Consider the following 19,844-nt stretch of genomic DNA (forward strand, 5'->3'; position numbering starts at 1 on the left):
ATTTAGGTTAGATTAGTTAATACTACAGATCCTTTAAATAGTTACACAAAAAGCTTCGGAAGGCAAAAAAGGGTTAGAATTTAGTTTCATAAATTACAAAATTTTCAAGAGATGTTGTTAAGCTATGGCAGTTTCCTGATGGAAGGTTCTTTTAAATAATTATGATCATTTTTACATGTTTCCTTATTTGGGCATCTATCAATCTATTTATTTATTTATTTATTTTTATTTATTAGTTTTGTATGCCGCCCACTCTCGGAAGACTCAGAGCGGCTTACAATAAAAAGGGAAGGGGAATATAAAAATAAAAACAACAGTTTAAAATTGCAACAACATTCATAACTTAGAATGGGGCTGGATAATTCAACAGCCCCAGGCCTGCCGGAACAGCCAGGTCTTAGTCGCTTTGCGGAAGGTCGGAAGGGTAGTAAGGGTCCGGATCTCAACGGGGAAATTGTTCCAGAGGGCCAGAGCAGCTACAGAGAAGGCCCTCCCCCGGGGAGTCACCAGCCGACATTGACCGGCAGATGGAATCCGGAGGAGGCCTAACCTGTGCGATCTAATAGGTCTGTGGGAGGTAATTGGCAGGAGGCGGTCTCTCAGGTAGCCAGGTCCAATGCCATGTAGGGCTTTAAAAGTAACAACTAGCACTTTGAAGCGTGTTCGGAGACCAATGGGAAGCCAGTGCAGCTCGCGGAGGATAGGTGTAACGTGGGTGTACCTAGGTGCACCCACAATCGCTCACGCGGCTGCATTCTGGACTAACTGAAGTCTTTGAACACTCTTTAAGGGCAGTCCCATGTAGAGCGCGTTACAGTAATCCAGTCTTGAGGTGATGAGGGCGTGAGTGACCATCCGAAGGGCCTCCCGATCCAGATAGGGTCACAATTGCTGCACCAGGCAACCTGGACAAAGGCCCCCATGGTCACAGCTGACAAGTGATGTTCTAAAGTCAGCTGTGGATCCAGGAGGACTCCCAAATTGCGAGCCCTCTCCGAGGGGCGTATAATTTCACCCCCCAAGGCTAAGAGATGGAATAGCTGGACCATCCTTGGGAGGGAGCATCAATAGCCACTCAGTCTTGTCGGGATTGAGTGCAAGCTTGTTCGTTCCCATCCAGACCCTGACAGCCTCCAGGCACTGGCACATCACTTCTACCGCTTCACTGAGTTGGCACGGGGCGGACAGATACAATTGTGTATCGTCCGCATATTTATGGTATTTAATCCCATGCCGGCGTATGATCTCACCCAGCGGCTTCATGTAGATGTTAAATAGGAGGGGGGACAGGACCGAACCCTGCGGCACTCCATAATTGAGGGGCCTAGGGATCGGCCTCTGCCCTCCGACCAACACCGACTGCGACCTGTCCGAGAGGTAGGAGAAGAACCACCACAGAATGATGCCTCCCACTCTCACCTCCCGCAACCGTCGCAGAAGGATACCATGGTCGATGGTATCAAAGGCCGCTGAGAGGTCAAGGAGCACTAGGATAGAGGAGTGACCCCTATCCCTGGCTCGCCAGAGATCATTGATCAGCGCAACCAAAGCAGTTTCCGTGCTGTAACCAGGCCCAGGCCTGAAACCGGACTGAAAGGAATCCAGATAATCGGGTTCATCCAAGGACCGCCGGAGTTGAAAGGCCACCACTTTCTCAACAACCTTCCCTACAAAGGGGAGGTTGGAAACTGGGCGATAGTTACTCAAAATGGCTGGATCCAAAGAAGGTTTCTTCAGGAGGAGTCTCACCACCGCATCCCTTAGGAGGAGCGGGAAGGATCCCTCCCAGAGAGAGGTGTTGACTATCATCTGGATCCAGCCACGTGTCACCTCCCTGCCGGTCGAGACCAGCCAGGAGGGGCACGGGTCCAATATACAGGTGGAGGCACTCACCGCTCCCATGGCCTTGTCCACTTCCTCAGGAGCAACAAGTTGAAACTCGCTCCATAAAATCCACTCAAGACCTTCCCCCAGTACCTCAGCTGGTACCGTGCAATTGGAGTCCAGAGCTGTCCGAATCCAAGCGACTTTATCCGTTAGAAACTGAACAAATTTCTCTACCCTGTAAAGGGTCGTCTTCATCCCTCCCTTTCAAGAGGGAGTGGGTTATTCTAAACAAGGCAGCTGGGCGCGATTCAGCAGATGCAATAAGAGCGGCAAAATGCACACATTTCGCCGCCCGTATTGCCACGAGATAGGTCCTGATATAGGCTCTCATCAGTGCTCGGTCTGATTCAGAGTTACTGGCCCTCCAGCGGCGCTCTAGGCATCTCTTTGGCGCTTCATCTCCCGGAGTTCCTCGGTGAACCAAGGAGCCCTCCTGGATCCGCTACCTCGGAGAGGCCGCAAAGGCGCAATCCGGTTTAGAGCCCCCGCCACTGCTGTATTCCAAGCAGTGACTAAGGACTCTACCAGACTGTGGACGAGAGCATCAGTCTATCCAAAACTAAAGTCCCATGCAGTAAAAACTGAAGAGAAGACTTGGTCATTTGATGTAATTATTTTGTCTTCAACATAGAATGCCCAAAATCAAACAAAATGCAATATATTATGTTTTCATAATTGAATTTTATTTAACTACTCTTCATTTAAAATAATTAAACTTTCTTTAGCAAGAAAGGATCTTGGAGCTGCTTACTTGTGAGCAATAAAAATGAAGCCTAAATATATGAAGAATGAAGTTGGGAGTTAAAGCAGTAATTTGTAGATTAAATAATTATTTTACGACTATTACAAAACACTTTAGGACGCAAAAGTGTTTAGAACAACTGAGAATTCAACAAAACAGAGAGGGCCAGAAGCTCTCTCTCTCTGTTTTTGGCACCCTCTTGCCAGCCCTAGCGTTGCTGCATCTGCTGCTCTTTTTGCGGCCACCACTAAGAGAAGAGGCGTCATTGCTAGGGTTTGCAGGAGCGGCCTCTGTGAAGCCGTTCCACGTGGATGGCGGGTGCATGTGGGGTGCATGGAGCATGTCCCCCCTGCCTCCCAGGAAATGACAGGGACCAGCTGTGCATGTGTTTAAATATTTTTGGGGAGGGTTTATTTTCAGGGGAGGGCTTATTTTAACACATGTGCTCAAAAGTCCATTGGGCTTATTATCTGGGGAGGGGAAACAGGATATCTCCTCCTCCTGGAACCCTCTGATATAAATAAATAGCACATTGTGCCCATTATTTTTTTAACCATCTAACATATATATTAGTTTTATTATTCATTTTCAGCGTGAGGCTACTAATTTATAGCATGGTCTCATGACAGCTTGGTAATAGAGTAGGTTTAAAAATGAACAATACCTTGAAAATATTTGAGGATTATATGATTTGTTTTACATTGTCACATGACTATACTGTTGCTATATTCAAACAGAAGTTATTGATCATTTTTATTTATATGAAATAATGGATAGAATTTGAGAACAGGATTTTGAAACTGTGTCTGATATGAAGAAAGATGGTATACATGGCTCTTACTGACTTTTCATCTCACATCTTGAAATGTTCATGGAAATTTAGAGTCCTCAATTTTTTTTTATTCTTGTCAAGATTGCGTGGCATGGTATTTTTGCCAAAGCAGCACTTCCTCATAGTTCCTCTCAATTTCATAATGCACAGCTATATTATGTTCTTTAAAGATGTGGGGGAGGGGTATTTTTACTCTCGAAAATCAAACAGAAATCAAATGTTTTTTCAAATATTTCCAGTAGTGTAAATTTTTCACATTGTCTTTACTATATATTAGCTGTAGAAGATATTTCTGAATATCCATTAAATAAATTTATTCATAGGTTCTAATACATTATATTAGACTTACATTACTATAGATAGTTTACTGTATCAAGTTCTTTTGATTTGTCTGTTGCAGGGGACCCCAGAGGATCTGTTCTTCTTTTATGAACATCTTCGAAAAGGTGGAGAGGTGTTTCGAGTTGATGAGTGCCTCCTCCTGTATCGTTACCATGCACAGGCAGCCACTAACACAGTTTTAGAGTAAGTCATGTTTTGTATCAAATGTCTTGAAGTATTAGATAAGGGTTTATAGGTTTATCTCCTAACAATAGAGGCATTTCTTTGGATAATTTGCTTGCAAACTTACAATATTTTTTTAAACTTGTAAGTTGCCTGATGCTCAACAACTGTGGTCTCAAATTATTTTTGGGGATATGTTAGTTGAATTTTTACAACACATAACTTTTAACCCCAAAATTAGTTATTATGATCCAATCCTATAAACATTTCACCTGACTGGTTTCTGGCTTTAATCATTTTGGCTGTCTGTTTTATAAGTATTGGGAAACACCCAGCAGGCAGGGAGGAGGAATCAAGCAGTGAGTTAGCCTTGAATCATTGACCTCACCTAATCTCCATGAAACTGATTCTATTAGCTCCCAAGGGAAGACAAGCAGTCCAGGGAGATTCCTACATTATAGACAGAGTACAATAAAGTAGTTAGCTTGAACTCTCATGTGTGGATCCATTCTTTTTCATCTGACAGTGATCCATGTGATTCCAGACTAGAACTGTAGAATTGGCTAACTCACCACGAGACAACTTGCCACAGACAAGTCACAGTGGAACAACTCAACGCGAGATAATTGTACGTTAGATATTACTATATATTAATATTATTAAGATGACCATCCGCCTCTTCCATCTTTCTTAGTTTTATTAAAATCATTGGGATTTTATTATTATATTAATTTATTATTATATTAATATTAATATTACTAATAATATTAAGAGAGGAATGGGTCTAGAGTACAGTTATCTTGCATTGAGTTGTCCCTTAGTGAGTTGGCAGTGGCAAGTTGGTCATGGTAAGTTGTCCTAGACCTTTAGAACTGATTTTAAGATCTTTTTCTATTATATCAAGTAGACTCAATATCACGGGATATTGAGCTTTAAATCAATTGCACAACTTACTGGTATTTGTTCACAGAAGTTCAGAGACCATGCAGAGTTCTTTACAGAGATTGAAGCCTTAAAAGCCCATCTTTTTAGAGTTTATGGAGATTCTAAAAGTAATGTTCCAAATTTGATAAAAAATGGAGACATACTTTAAATGTTTCTGTCATTTGCTGAGATTCTTAATAAAAGGTTTTCTCCATCACACACTTGCATTTTGACAGAAAAATATGAGCCCATAAAGTTTTAGCCAGTGTTAAGTATAGGCTCATTAAACGTGAGCAATTTTATAATGAAAAATCCTTTTTGTACATAGAAACTATTGCATCAGTTGCATAGTAAATGTCTGTAAAAGTATTCAGTATATATAATTTGTTTAGTTTCAAAAGTTATGAGCAACACACTTGATATGACTTTTGCACATAAAAAAAGGAAAAAAATGAATTTTTGCCCAATACCTGTTGTCGAGTATCAGTGATTTTTTTTGTGGTTCTTTGTATCCATATGTTATTTACTGCGATAAGTTTGTAAAATGTAACAAACAATGTACTAGAAAGAGTTTGATCACCACTAGAAAGGAATATAGAGAGTGGAAAGCAAAAATTTGACTTCCTATTACTACTTAAATGGTATCATATTGTTCAGTATGTGATATGATTGTTAGAATTTTTGCATCCTTTTCTAATGATATTTCAAGTATTTGGAAGACAGTTTATTTTTCTGTGGGAAAAATGTTTTATTGGAAATGGATTTGTTATGAATTAACAGCAAGCTGTTAAGTCCATTTTACAAGACTGTATGGCACAGACCCCTGGATTACAGCATACTTGCAGAATGAGAAAATGGCACAAAGCAATTTCAGATGGGTTCTGTACACACACAAATACGAAGCTTCCATTTATCTCTTTCTTTCTCCCCCTCTTTCCCTTATTCCCCCCCTTGCTTTTTGGTTCTGAAATGAATAACATATTTCAATTTTAAAATATTTTTCCCAATGTAATGCAAACAAATTGAGCATTGATTATTTTGTAATTAATAATACAATTCTTGAAACATTCAGGTCCAATTGCATAAGATGACAATTGCATATATTTCAGCGATGGAGCCCATGATCTGAAAAGGGATACTAGCATGGCAGTACTTAAGTCATGCCTTTTAGTACAATCTTTATTCGGTCTGAGAAACTTTTATTTTTGCCTTCTATTGTGTTTGGGGGAAAGCTATGCAAGTCTGTGTATAAAGGCTTCTAAAAGCCATACTGTGATTCAGATTGTTCCTCTTCCAGGGTTCCTAAAATGAAAAGGGCCAAGACAGATCTGTGCAGAGACTTTTAGGTCTCTCGGGTTTTCCTCAGCTTCAATTATCTCTACATGTTCTGTTATTCATTGATAACAATAAAAAAGACTTTGAAACGTAAAACCAAATGATTATGTGCTCTTTTGACCACTTTGTTGACTGATGTCTATTTAATGCTGTTGTATTTTCATTGAGTATTTCCATTGAGTCATGGATTTCAAGATAAAATTATTCTTTGTACTGATCAGGGGCCTATTTATTTTATTAATTTGCTAGATTTGTATTCTACCTTTTCTCAGGAGTTAGTAGCAACATATAGCATTCTCGTCCCCACACAACAAGCCTGTGAGGAAAAGACCAATACTAATCTACAAGATCAGGGAGCTCATCTAGAGATCTAATTATACAGAGGATTAATCCCATTGAATGTTAGATGCCTAATTGACCCAAGAATCATACATCTAGCTTTCAGACACTTAAAAAAAACATAAAAGGGTATCTCCACAGAATTGGAAGGATTGACAGGTCTACAAAGTTGTACATTAGCAAACATGGGGTAAGAAGTCGGAATGCTGAACAGAATTATAATTGAGCTGCTGTTTTGAGCCCCCAAAAAACATCTGGTAGAGATTAGAGATTATAACATTAATTCTTCCTTGTGATTGACTGGTTATTTTTGATATCTCACTGATAATGTTTTGTTCCACCATTGAGAGATAGAATTTCAGGGTATCACCTGGATTTTCTCTGCCTGACCTGAACAAATATCTTTTCAAGAATGCATTGAAATCCACAGCCTTCACTCTCTTATAGTCAAGATTCATAATACTTGGAAGGGTGAAAATTAGAATCATTACTAGGTTTTCCTTAAAAGAATAAATCCTTTGAAAAACGCTGGTCAAAAAGGCTGGACAAAGTCACTGGCTGTTTGCTCTTATAAAGTTTGCCCCTTTTTTAGAATTATTGGTTTGCTTGAAAGCAAGGAGGGCATCTCCCTTTTAATCATTTTTACCTCCAAAATGTTTAAAGCAATTCTCGCTCAATTGATTTATTTTGAATGTTTGCATAAAATATGAGAAGAGATTATTTGTTGTATTTTAAGAGAAGTGATAATTTACTTAAATCGTTTATACTTGTGATGAAGAATTCATTTCTTTATATTCTTTTTATTCTTTGCTATATTCTTATTTTTTCTTCCTTTCCAATTTCCTTTCTATTGTTTTCTTTTCTGCACTTTCTTTTCTCTTTTTTATTTTTTTTAGTTTGTATTTCATTTTTTTATTGTAACTTTTAATAACAATCTTTTTTATAAAGAACAATGTGGAGCTTTATTGCACTGCACTCAGTTTATTTGAGTTATATCCTTTTATATCTATAGGCAAGCAGTTTTCCCTAGGAATCCTTACATATGCCTGAAGCAACTTGTACAGGAATTTTCAGATTTCATAATAGGTGTGGTGCTGAAGTGCTCTGCTTTTATGTCTCTGAGGGCAGATTCACATAGCTAATGTTCAACTAATTTCTTTTCTTGATAGTACTCAGTTGAAATCATTTACCTCCAGCAGTGACACCTGTGCAAATATTCTAAATAAAGTTAAAACTGATTTGGCTAATTTAGGTAATATTTCAAATTTGAAAGAAAAACATAATACTTGAAATCAAGCATTTGGAATATACTATTTCAGATTGAAATGTAGGTATATATCTGAAATCATATTTAAACAATCTGTCATTTAGTACATGTATCTTCAGAAATTAATCTCTATGACGATTAAAAAGAATATAGATTGTTTGAAGAAAGGTGTGCCATCTTAAATTTTCAGTATAGATAGCAATCAGCCTAAGTTATCAGCGTTCTAATCATACTTTGTCAGAGCCGACATGCCCTACAGACAGAAACTATTTATTTAATTTACTAATCTAATAGTATTTATCTAATTTTGCAATTCCCATTGCAAGAGGAAAAGAAGTTAATGTCTGATTGGCTAGTGCGGGGAGCTACGTTTTATACATTTGCAACATTTAAATATAGGAATAAATTACTGTTTTTACCCCTCTGGGAATTCCCATGATTAATTTGTTCTACAGAATAGATTACTGAATGGCAAAAAGGATATGAGAAGAAAAAGCCTTACTCACATAGTCTCCTATAGTAGAGGCTTGGGGATATCCTGTTAAATGGCATGGGCTTTGTGATGACAGAATCTAAATCATCATTCATCATCTTCTTAGTGTTATTCCCGCAGGTGGAGGGTCCACTTTTTGGATCGTCAAATGCCACCTCGCGTGATCAAATGCACCATGTGGGTCATGTTTGCATTAAGAGGGAGAAGGCTGTAGCTCCATTGCGACAAAAAAACGACTGGCCGTCTTGTTGCCTGAGCCTGATGTTGGTTTGATTATGTTCAGCTCAGCACCACCTAATGGATGCGCAGTATCCAGCAGAATCACTAGGATGGATAGACCTCACCACCTCTGGTAGAATCTAACTGAAGTAGTATGAATATAATTAATAGAAACAACGTAATCATAAATTTTTCTGCCTGCTTACAAATATTTCAATATTGTCACTTAATAATGTTGAAAATATATTTTAACCTACCCAATAACATATTTGGACTTTGAGGGTCAGGACAGTAATGTAATTTTATTTATATAGCATTTTATTGTTTTCAGATAAATATAGTTTTTGTGTAACCCATCTTTATTATTTTTTATAAGTAACTCAGGGTGATGAATGTATCTAATATTTCTTCCTGCTCCTATTTTCCACACAAGAACAGCCTTGTGAGATGGTTATGCTGAGAAAGAGTCACTGACCCAAAGTCACTAGCTGGCTTTCATGTTCAAGACGGGACTCAGTCTCCTGATTTCTGGCCTGGTGTCTTAACCACTAGACTAAACTGGCTTTCCATTATTATCATTATAATGTATGCTACATTATATTTTATCTATATAATTTATATATACATATCTATCTGTGCATACAATATATTAGCATATAATTAATAATAATTATAGGGTCTTTTCTGAACCTTCTTTTCCATTCCTACAGCTGTGGTTATTTTAATAGTAAGTTGTTGTATGTTGAAGAATCAAAAGCCACGAATTAAAAATATACCTATAATTGTGTTTTCCACATGATATATCAATTCTGGTATTTAATAGAGGAGGAAATTGAATTTGAAACATTTGAAATTTGTTATATGTCTTCTAAATAGATTAGAGGACATAATTTTTTTTAAAAAAAACTTTCATTCTACATCTTTTTCTAGTTTTTTTAACTGGAGTGTTTGTACCTTAAGACTAGGGTGGTGCCAAATTAGAGTTTGGATTATCAATAGAGAGTTTTTATTTTATTAGTAATCTCAAGAAAAAGATTTAATTCCCTTTGCATTTCATTCCTATCTGATTTTGAGTATTTTGTTAATAAAAAGATTTGATGGGGCATATATCCTTATTTTTCCAGTTCCATTTATAAAAGGAGCGGATTTGATATTCATATTTTTTTAAATTTTGATGTGATTTCACTACAAAAAGTAAGTGTAATAAGCCAACAGAAATATAATAAAAGTGTGTTCTGATTCTTCTTTGTTTGGTTCTAATCATCAAAATTATTAAAAGAATACAAGAATTTCAGGGCCTTACAAAAAAAAAATCTTATCCTTTTACTACAGTTTAAAGTTACTTTGCATCAGGATTATGAGCTGTGGAGCCCCAGTTTGGCATTCCAACTGGTCCTCATGACGCATTGCTGTTGCTTCTAGCTATGAAATTCGTGTGAAAATTGAAATTAACCAGTGAGAATCTTCTCTGGAGGTGGTTTATGTAACTTTTTAAGAACTGCTTTTAGTTTCATATTGTTTCAAACAGTTCCTTAATTGCTGCTTGCAAGTTGCTGCAGTTCCTTGCACCTGTGTTGGCTCTGGGAGTCTGGGAAAATGGCATTCCCTTATCCCCCAAGGCAGGAATCCCAGCTACTGGCCCTGGGAACAGCTCTCAGTGTACAAGACAACCTAGGTGAACCGGAAACCCTAAGGGGAAACCCCCAAATCATCTCTGTCTTTTGACACTCCTTAAGCAACATATTTTACCAATATTAGTAACATTAAGATGCACTCATTACAGGTTTTCACAGAACATCTGTAATTATCATGTAATTAGCCTGAAGGCTCAGTCACACACTTCTCCGCAAGAACTGAAGATCCACCCACTGTTTGTCCTTATGACACAACCTGAAGCTACGAAAATATTCCCAAGATAAAGCTTCGTGGTACAGACTTTCTGACTTAACCTTCGCAGAAAAGAGCATGTGAGGGCCAGGATGCAAATTTAGATAGATATTTTCTTGCTTACCTCATCTCATTTAGGCACCCAATTCCTTAAGGGCCAAACTTCTCTCTATGGGAACAGTGAATTTGTATTTTCATGATAATAAGCCAACCCCTGGCAGCTCCCAACCTGATTAGGACGTGGCATAGGGAGAAGAGCCTTTTGATTAGTCTGTGCTGCTTCCTCCAGCTACTTTTTGCCTGCAGGAGTAGTGGTGCTTGGTGCAGATTGCACCTTAAAAGTATTGTTCAGGTATTCACTTGAACAGATAATAATGAGAACTACTTAGAGTTGAATTACTAGAGAGTAATTTTTAATAGGCTTGGCTAGCCGATAGTATAATATTTAGACTTTTGTCTCTAAAGAGAAGAGTACTACACACATTTTACTCTAGGTGAAAAGTCAAAGAATTTGATTACTTGGTCTTGTCCCAATTCCCATTTTCCCACATCAAGAAGTTTGGCAAAAGCCAAAATCTTTTCTTAAAGCAGAAATAAATTTTAAACAATGAGAAAATTTCTGTTAAGAATCAAAGAATCTTGACAAGAGTAAGTAATCTAGCTTAGACATGTCTTTGTTGCTCTTAGGGTGATAGAAATACGGTCTCTCCATTCCTTACAGATGCTTCCAGTAGAAACCATATTTCATATCCAAGACAAGTTTCAGTTTCATAATGTAGGGACATAAGAATTCTGTTTTATCCTTCCAGCATTTTGATTCTATCTGTGAGCAACCTTTGGAAGGATTCCAAACAATTATTAGAAAAATGTTCTTTTACTATTTATCCCAACTTTTTGGCATTTAACTGTCAAATATACTTTATACACTATAAATAGAGACATTTCAGGAAATAAGGGAGCTACTCTTCTTTCTCCTTTCCATAATTCTCTTCAGGTTAATTCCCTTTCTATGTATTCTGTTTTTATCTTTCTTTAAATGTCATTATTAATTATTTGGAATTCTAAAACAACTTACAGTCCAAGAAGTAATTCTGTTGTCTTTTTTTCAACACATTGTTAGTATTGTCATTGCATTTAATGACTAGTTATTTGCTTAGGTCACATAGTATATATAGTCCTATCTCACACACTGTGAAATCCTGAACTAACTCTGTTCAACTTTACAGTCTTAGCGCTTTCCTAGGACAACTTAGAGATGATCTCAGCTATTAGGTTAAGGAGAATAGGATGAAAATTTGAGTAGAACACCAACCATATCTGTAAATATCTCTCTGTGATAGCCTTTGTAGCCTGGGTCTATGTGGGATGCAGTGACTCAGTGGCTAAGACACTGAGCTTGTCGATCAGAAGATTGGCACTTTGGTGAATCCCTAGCGCTGGGTAACGGAGTGAGCTCCTGTTACTTGTCCCAGCTTCTGCCAATCTAGCAGTTCGAAAGCATGTAAAAATGCAAGTAGAAAAATAGGAATCACCTTTGGTGGAGGATAACAGCATTCTGTACACCTTGGATGTTTAATCATGCTGGCCATATGCCACAGAGACGTCTTTGGATAGCACTGGCTCTTCGGCTTTAAAACAGAGATAAGCACCGCCCACAGTTTGACACCCCTGCCCTAGACAATTTCACTTTGAAATATTGCATTTATTATGGGAATGATTGATTAAGAAAATAAACAAATTGTAATTATGATAAAGAGGTCTCTGAGATGGTATGAAATGAGCCCAAACAAAACAAGAAAGTTATTGAAAGCCAAACAGAACTGATTTTATTTTGTTGAAAGGAACTAAATGCAAAAAAAAAAAAAATAAAAAAAATCCCACCCCCAAATTTGTTGAGGGCAGTTAAAATTGATAATCCTGACCCATTTTCTCCCTTTGCAGATGTTTCCTTGTTACAGTTCCAAAGCCATATGGATTCAACATTTCAGATAGATCTAAGCATTTGCTTATGTTATCTTATGTTTATATATGACATAATGGAATTTTATTTTGAAAGTTCAGACATAAAAACACACTTGAATAAAAAGACATCTGCCGGTTTGTAGAATTTATTATTAAACTTAGAATTTAGCAGTAGCAGTAGCAGTAGCACCAAGGTCACAACTTCACTAATGATGCTGCATGTTGTTTTTGGCTTTTATATTGTCAGTATTTTATTTATTGTGAAGAGGTCTCTGTCCTTCTTTCAAGTGTTTGTAGCAAGAAAGGGAAATTAATTTTAATTGTCATGCAGAAGTGTATGCTGAGAATATTGATTACAAATATTGTTGCCATGCTACTGAAGTTTCAGACTGTTAAATGTGAAAAAGTATGCTGTTTTGTTTCTTGAACATTGCAAACAATTTGTCGAATATCAAAAAGTGCTACATAGGGGAAGCCTGGTCAGCTACTTAAGTGACAATGTAATATTGGTGATGACCTGCAGCAAAATCTTATGCAATATTTTTTACATGTCTAATAGGGTTCTGTCTATTTACATTTTGAGTGATAATCCTGTAAAGTGATGTAAATGTAAAACACTTAATTGATCATGCTTCTGACTATATCTTCATGTGATAAAATATAAACAAAGAAAGAAAATATTATGACAAATACATCGAGTGAAAAAAAAAAAAAAACCTACCCAATTCCCCAATTTTCAAACTTTGGGGGGGCAAAGTTTAGGTTGTTCCACTTACTGCTTGAACTCTATTTTACTTGTAAAAGCAAGTAAATGCAGTATAGAAATAATATTATTAAGCACTTCTATCTGGGCAATACCTAATAGACAAAAGAATATACATACACATATATACACAAATGTATATATATTATGTATGTATATACATAGACAACTCACACATATACAGCATGTACCCTGTTTTCCCGAAAATAAGACCTATCCAAAATAAGACCTAATATATTTTACACATGTATCTAATATAAGCCATACTCCCAAAATAAGCCCTACTTAAGCACCTGTGAAGCTGGTCGCTCACACATTCTGTCTAATTGCTCATGGTGTAACCAACATAAGGTAGCCGAGGGCCACTGGCTTACCTCAGGGCCTCTGTAGCCAGGCCATACATGCCCCAAGAACTGCCTTGTGGCCATGGCAGCAGTATGTTGCTTGACCTCTTGCTCCATTGCAGTTGGAAGCAGGCAGAAGTGGGTCGGCAGCCATGCAAGGTCCTGCTGGACAGGGCTGTTGGAACTGATGCCACAAGGTGAGGCAGGTATTGGGGCTTGGGTGGCCTGGTTGCAGGGGCCCTGAGGTAAGCCAGTGTGTGGTGTGAGGATTAGCTCCACCCTCCTGCCTTGAAGCGGCAGCACTGGAATACCACAGGGCCTCCTGGCCCTGAGCAAGCAGAAGAAGTGGGTCTCCCATATATCGGAGGGAGAGACATCACCCCAAAATAAGCCCTAGTCCTTATTTTGAAGCCCAAAAGAGGGGAAATTGGTATTTATGTTGTGTTTTATTGCAAAATTACATTTGAAACAGCATGATCTAAAATTTTCCTGAGATACATTTTAAGAATTCTAACCTGTTGTCTCTTTGAACCTTTTTGTGTCTAAATAATGTTAAATCTTGTTTTTCTTCTTCTTGTTGTTTTGTACAATTCTCAGGGAAACTATCTGGACACACCGAGTTTTGTTTCTAGAGGAGAGAATTCTTAGTAATTGGACATCCTTCACCATTTGGAATGCTGGCAAACAGGGCAGAAAACTTTTTAGAAGTTTATCTCCAGCTAATCAGAACAAAGTAAGTTTGAGCAAATATTTTACAAGTGGGCAATCACTTCAGTAAACACTCATTCTTGTTGACATGTGTTTTCAGAACCATTCTCTCAATGAATTAGTATGAAACATGGATTATTATTTTTAATTCATTTTTATTTCAAAATGTTGCATTTTGCCCGTTGGTAATACATATGACAAATACACATACAAAACTGAACTTCAGAGGGTTGAAATAAAAATTTATATTAATAATAAATTAGATAACTGAATATGCTAGCTGGTTATTACTAACAAAATATTGTCCAGAAAATAATTTAAGAGCAACATGTGTAGAGCATGTGAAAATTCTGAATGCTGTAACATTATATATTAGTTGCCATTTGTTTCACTGATTGCTTCATCTTCTTTGAAAAAAATAGTGATGTGAATTGAAAAAAAAGACTGCTCACTATATTTTATTTATTCCATACTTGATTGTATTAGCTATATGGTCATTAAATTATAAATAATAGCTCTTGGAAGCTACTGTATGTCCCAAGGCAGTGTATGGAAGAAGGTGGCTTGTTAAGAAATAAACAGATACAGAGAAATATTTCTATTCTACCTTAATATATATCCAAGGTGGTTCAAAATAGCTGCCATTCAGGTGATAAGATGTCATGCTTTTGCACAGGAAAGACCATTGACTTAGTACAGGAAAAGAAAAGTGTTGGTTTGATTAGCATTTTGTCTTTCACTCCACAAGTGTTGCATACAAACTCAGGTTTATGAAACTGGTTGGGTAGTTTAAGACAACCTTTGAATGTAAATAAAAAAGTAAGATTATTGTCCATAAGAGCAGCTTAACTGCTGGACACATGCGGATGATTATTTCTTTTACAGCTGATAGGGTTTTCCACTCCAAAATGTTGAATCATCTTAATCACTGGAGTGCACTTTCCAAAATTGTTTGTTGCTATGGAAATTTCATAACTTCTGTTGTGCAATGTGCTTTGTAAAATCCCCTGAATGCTTTCATTTATCATGGTTTTCACGTGATGAAATATTTTCAGAATGGTGGGCTGTAGGGTAGGGTTTCAGAGTTTAGTCGAGAAAAGAAACTTCAGAAATGAAAAACAGCAATTGATCCCTAAAATTTTCTTTGCAGTTGTTTGTGAAGCTTTTCACTGATAGTTGAAAGTGGCTAGTAGTATGAGTCAATGTAGTTCTCTTAACCTGGTTTGTAGCAGATGTGGTGATTCCTGATCAGTTGTTGTGTATTTTATAACAATGCAGACCCGAAACCCAGAATTATCATAAATTAACAGAAGTAGCATTATAAGAATAGAATTATTCTTGGAGTTTCACCATCAGCCAAGTCAGCTTTTTTCTTTACTGTATTGCAAAATAGCAAAACCTTTCTTATTACTGGTGTGGCTGTAATTAGCTGAGATGCTCAGATTCTTCTAAGCTGACCTTTGCATAACATTTGCTTTGGCAACACTGTAGGCCAGGATATCAAGGTTGCAATTAAAGTTATTTCTTTTTTGCCTGGCTAGGCAGTTGAAAAAACAGCTGGAAATATTAACCCAGCCAGTACAGAGTATTGTTTTGAAACAATCTGAGAAAAGATGTTTTTGCCTCCCCCACTTTCCTCAGTTATGATTGATTTCAAGAAAGTGCATTTGGTCTTGATTTACTTATTGGTATTAATAGAATGCTTTCCTTGTAGTTTTTTAGTTAAGATATCAGCAGAATATTAAATTATCAGAAAAATCCAGGACATAGTAGAAATGCAGAACACAGAATAGCTGAGTTGGAAGGGACTATGGAGGTCTTCTAGTCCAATACCCTGGTCAAGCAGGAGACCCTAAAACATGTCAGACAAATGACCATCCAACCTGTTCTCAAAGGAAGCAAGTCATTTCCACTGATTAATTGCTCTCATTGCTCTGATTGGATCTCTCCCTGATAAATTTCTGTCCATTACTTCTTGTCCTGCCCTCACATGCTTTGGATTGATCTTCTCTTCTCTGACAGCCCCTTAAATATTGGAAAACTGTTAACAAGTCACCCCTAGTCTGTCTTTTCATTAGACCAGTTCCTGCAACCGTTCATATGTTTTAGCCTTACTCCCCTAATGTTTGTTACTCTTCTCTGAACTATACTAAAACTGGATACAATATTCCAAGTGTGGTCTTACCAAAGTAGTATAAATAGTAGTAACTGTATATATGCTGCAACTTTATGCCTAAAATTTCCTCTCAGAATAGGTGCACAAAACCACTTTTCTTCCTCCAAGAAGCAGAGACTACTAACTTTTCTTTATTCCCCAAACCTTCTATTCCTTAGAATATCTAAATATGTTTGATCATTCTTGCTGTTATTACCATCACCCCTTCATCTTTTGAAATTGAGACTATAAGTTAGATGGGACAAGGTTCTTCTTTCTTTCTTTGCTTTTAGAATTCCATGATGTTCTCCTATAGTATATGTTACTGGCAAAGGAAATGGCCTATTTCCTATTGACTAGGGAAGAGTAAGCAACTAGATGCCTTCCAATTTATTTTTATTTCATGTCTTAATCCTAACTAGTATTGCCAATGGAAATGGGTTCTGAGTCTTGGGGAGGCAAACATCTAGAGAACACTAAAATATGCAACACTGGAAGCATGGGGAAACGAAGCTTATAGCACCAGTGTTCTTGCAGCCAGAACTCATTTCTCACGTATGTTTGGTTTGTTTGGAATTGTTTCTATAAACTAATAGATCTGATCTATTAACTAACTGGCTATCACCTGTAATAGCTACTTGCTAATTTTGATAACTTGTTAGTGAAAAAGTCAGATACAAGATAGGAGATACCTGGTTTGGAAGTATCATGCATGGAAAGAATATTGGAGTTGTAGTCAGTCACTGACTTAGTATAAATCAAGTGTGATTTGGGTTTAAAAAAAAAGCGTCCGGGCAGGTGGGCGGAGCCTCCTGCTGCTGCCACTACTGGTTCGGCCGAACTAGGCCAAATCGGGAGCAACCCACCTCTGCTTTACAGTCCTCTCTAAGTGGTTTACAGAGTCAGCCTATTGGCCCCAATAATCTGGGTCCTCATTTTACTGACCTCAGAAGGATGGAAGGCTGAGTCAATCTTGAGTCAGTGAGAATTGAACTGCCAAACTGCTGGCAGCCAGCAATCATCTAGGAAGATGAAGGCTTGTCTTCACTGCATGTTTTCATAGAAAGCTGTTTAGCTATCTACAAGGGATGCTTTAATTTAGATTCCTATCCTTAATAGGGTATTGCATTTGATGTCCTAAATGACTCCTCCCTGTAATTCTCTGAAAGGAAAATCGAAGGAGTTTAAATTTAAACTCCTAGATTTAAAGGGATTTGTTTTTTGCACAGTGTAAATGAGTATTATGCATGTGTATTTGCTGGACAAGTATTTCTGTATTTGCATTTGTATTTTCATAATCTCTTCCACTCTTCTTCTCCTTCCTTCTTTCTTCTTTTACAAATTTTCTGCTTTCAGTTGGCCTTATTCTGGTTCTCAAATAGGAATTTTGCATAAGTTGCTCCCATAGTTCTGTGTGAGTAGCCCAGGGCATTGACAGACCTACTCCCAGACACCTGAGAAAAAGGCCTTCTCTTTTCTAAGATTTATCCAAGCCTGCTAAAGCTTTCCCAGAGGATCCCAGAATATCTCCCACATTGCATGTGGGAGATGCAATGTGTATGTACAGAAAGGAGCCAATTGAAAAGGGTTGTCTGCTAAAATCCATCATATATGCGAGAGGGTTATATGTTATTGTTTTTGGTCCTTTGGAAAACAGCAATTTCTGACTCATTGGATTACATGTTTTCTTCTCAAATGTTGGGACAAGGTTTAGGAATCTATTTTTTAGAAAGTTGATAATATTTCAAGGACCACCCTTTGGAACAACAGCCATTCTGTTATGGTTGCGATTCTGAATAGTTTTAAGAAACTGGGTTCCTAACTGTATCTCTTTTTTTTCAAATTCAAGGGATTGACAGAGCATGGTTGTAGTATTTCTGCAAGACTGAAGCCGAACAGACCTTTTTTGTTTAAAAAAAAGCATCCAATTCATTTTGAGCTTGCAGCTGTAGAAAACCAATCTTTTATGGGATGCTTAAAGGTCTGCTTTATGCTTGTCTATCCAGATCCAGTATCATGAATGTTAGAGTTACTTTTATAACTTCATTCTGCCATTCAAGTTGCAAAAGCAATTTTAATGAGAAAAGAAAAAAAAGAAAAATTCTATCCTTCAGTTGAACAAATGGTACCGTCACAATCACATGTGAAAATGTGCAAATTTGTACAGTTTTCTGTCCAGAAAATCTTATGCAACTAAATAGTTAAAGTTTTGAATTTAAAGAAATAATAAATATAAGCTATTCTAGTTCAAATATCATAAAATATGTCAGGAAAGCTACTATTCTGTCACCATTCACCTATTATAAGTTACATGTTGAAATACATAGACTTATGCAAACAGCCTCATGTACATGCCCATATTTTATTGTACTTCATTTGAAAAGGGGAAGAAGGAGTGATATATAAAGATGTGGAAATTCAGGAAATTGCCCTTGCAAAACAAAGCTTCATCATAATCCTTAATATATTGCTGACATAATGACTTGAAATATCTTAGCCTTAGAAATAACATTAAAAAACATGATTAGTTGTTTCTTGCTTTTCTATGATAAAGCAAAACAAAGAAGTAGTGGTTTTACAGAGTCAGCACATTGCCCCCAACAATCTGGGTCCTCATTTTACCCACCTTGGAAGGATGGAAAACTGAGTCAACCTTGAGCCTGTGGATTTGAACTGCCGTACTGCAGCTAGCAGTCAGCTGAAGTAACCTGCAGTAATGCACTCTAACCACTGCGCCACCTCAGCTGCCAGTGTGCAAGACCCACTTGAAGTCCATTTCCAGTGCCAATTGCATTGAGGCAGAACAGAGAACAAAGACTTGCTTAGTTATATTTGCATCATAACAATTATTTGTCCTATTATTTTGGATTCTTTTTGTCTTGTAGAGCTCAATATATGGGATGAAATTAGCAGAAATTAGCACTTTTCCTTCATTCTTTCTTTCTATTCCTTATTTCTTGCTATCATATTCAATCCACTAAGACAGATCTAGCCATACATTTAAGAGGGTTGTTCAGTGCAAGAGGGATGAGTTTCCATTGCCTAAAGTTCTTTATTGAAGAAACCCTCCTTTCACTTTGGAAATCTGTGCATGTGATCAAATTCATATAACGTTTCTAGGAAAGTGATCAATAGATGATGGCCTTGTAGTTCCAGAAGAAACTCTTCCATAATTCAAGAGACCTGCAGTTGTATTCTCCATGATTGGTGGAGACAGCAGTCAGATAGGGTTAACTCCGTCCAGTAACCAATAAGGCTGAGTCTACAGATTATAAAACCATCCTCTGTGCTGTTCCTCCCCAGCTTTAGACTCAGCCAGTTTTGGGCTGGATGTGTAGTTGTATTTCTCTGATTAAATTGCTCTTTCTTACTAATTGGCTATTTCTAAAACTTTAATATTTCAACCCCTGCCATTCTTAAGATCTTGCAGGAAGAGGGAGTGCTTATATTCAGCAAGGGGCTTTGTCCGCTGCGGAGCTAGCC

At 37.3% G+C, this 19,844-nt stretch overlaps 1 protein-coding gene across 1 annotated transcript in view; it reads left to right on the forward strand.

Annotated features, from left to right (window-relative positions):
* The window catches only part of QTGAL (queuosine-tRNA galactosyltransferase), a 141,290-nt gene that overhangs the window by 103,549 nt on the left and 17,897 nt on the right, over positions 1-19,844 (forward strand). Inside the window, exons 8-9 of the mRNA XM_014065834.2 lie at positions 3,862-3,986; positions 14,096-14,231. Coding sequence (XP_013921309.2) covers positions 3,862-3,986; positions 14,096-14,231 — 261 coding nt within the window. The remainder of the gene's footprint in view (positions 1-3,861; positions 3,987-14,095; positions 14,232-19,844) is intronic.

Source organism: Thamnophis sirtalis, unplaced genomic scaffold (assembly GCF_051295495.1).
Source record: "Thamnophis sirtalis isolate CommonGarterSnake01/CBP01778 unplaced genomic scaffold, rThaSir2_p1.2 scaffold_3, whole genome shotgun sequence".
NCBI lineage: Eukaryota > Metazoa > Chordata > Lepidosauria > Squamata > Natricidae > Thamnophis > Thamnophis sirtalis.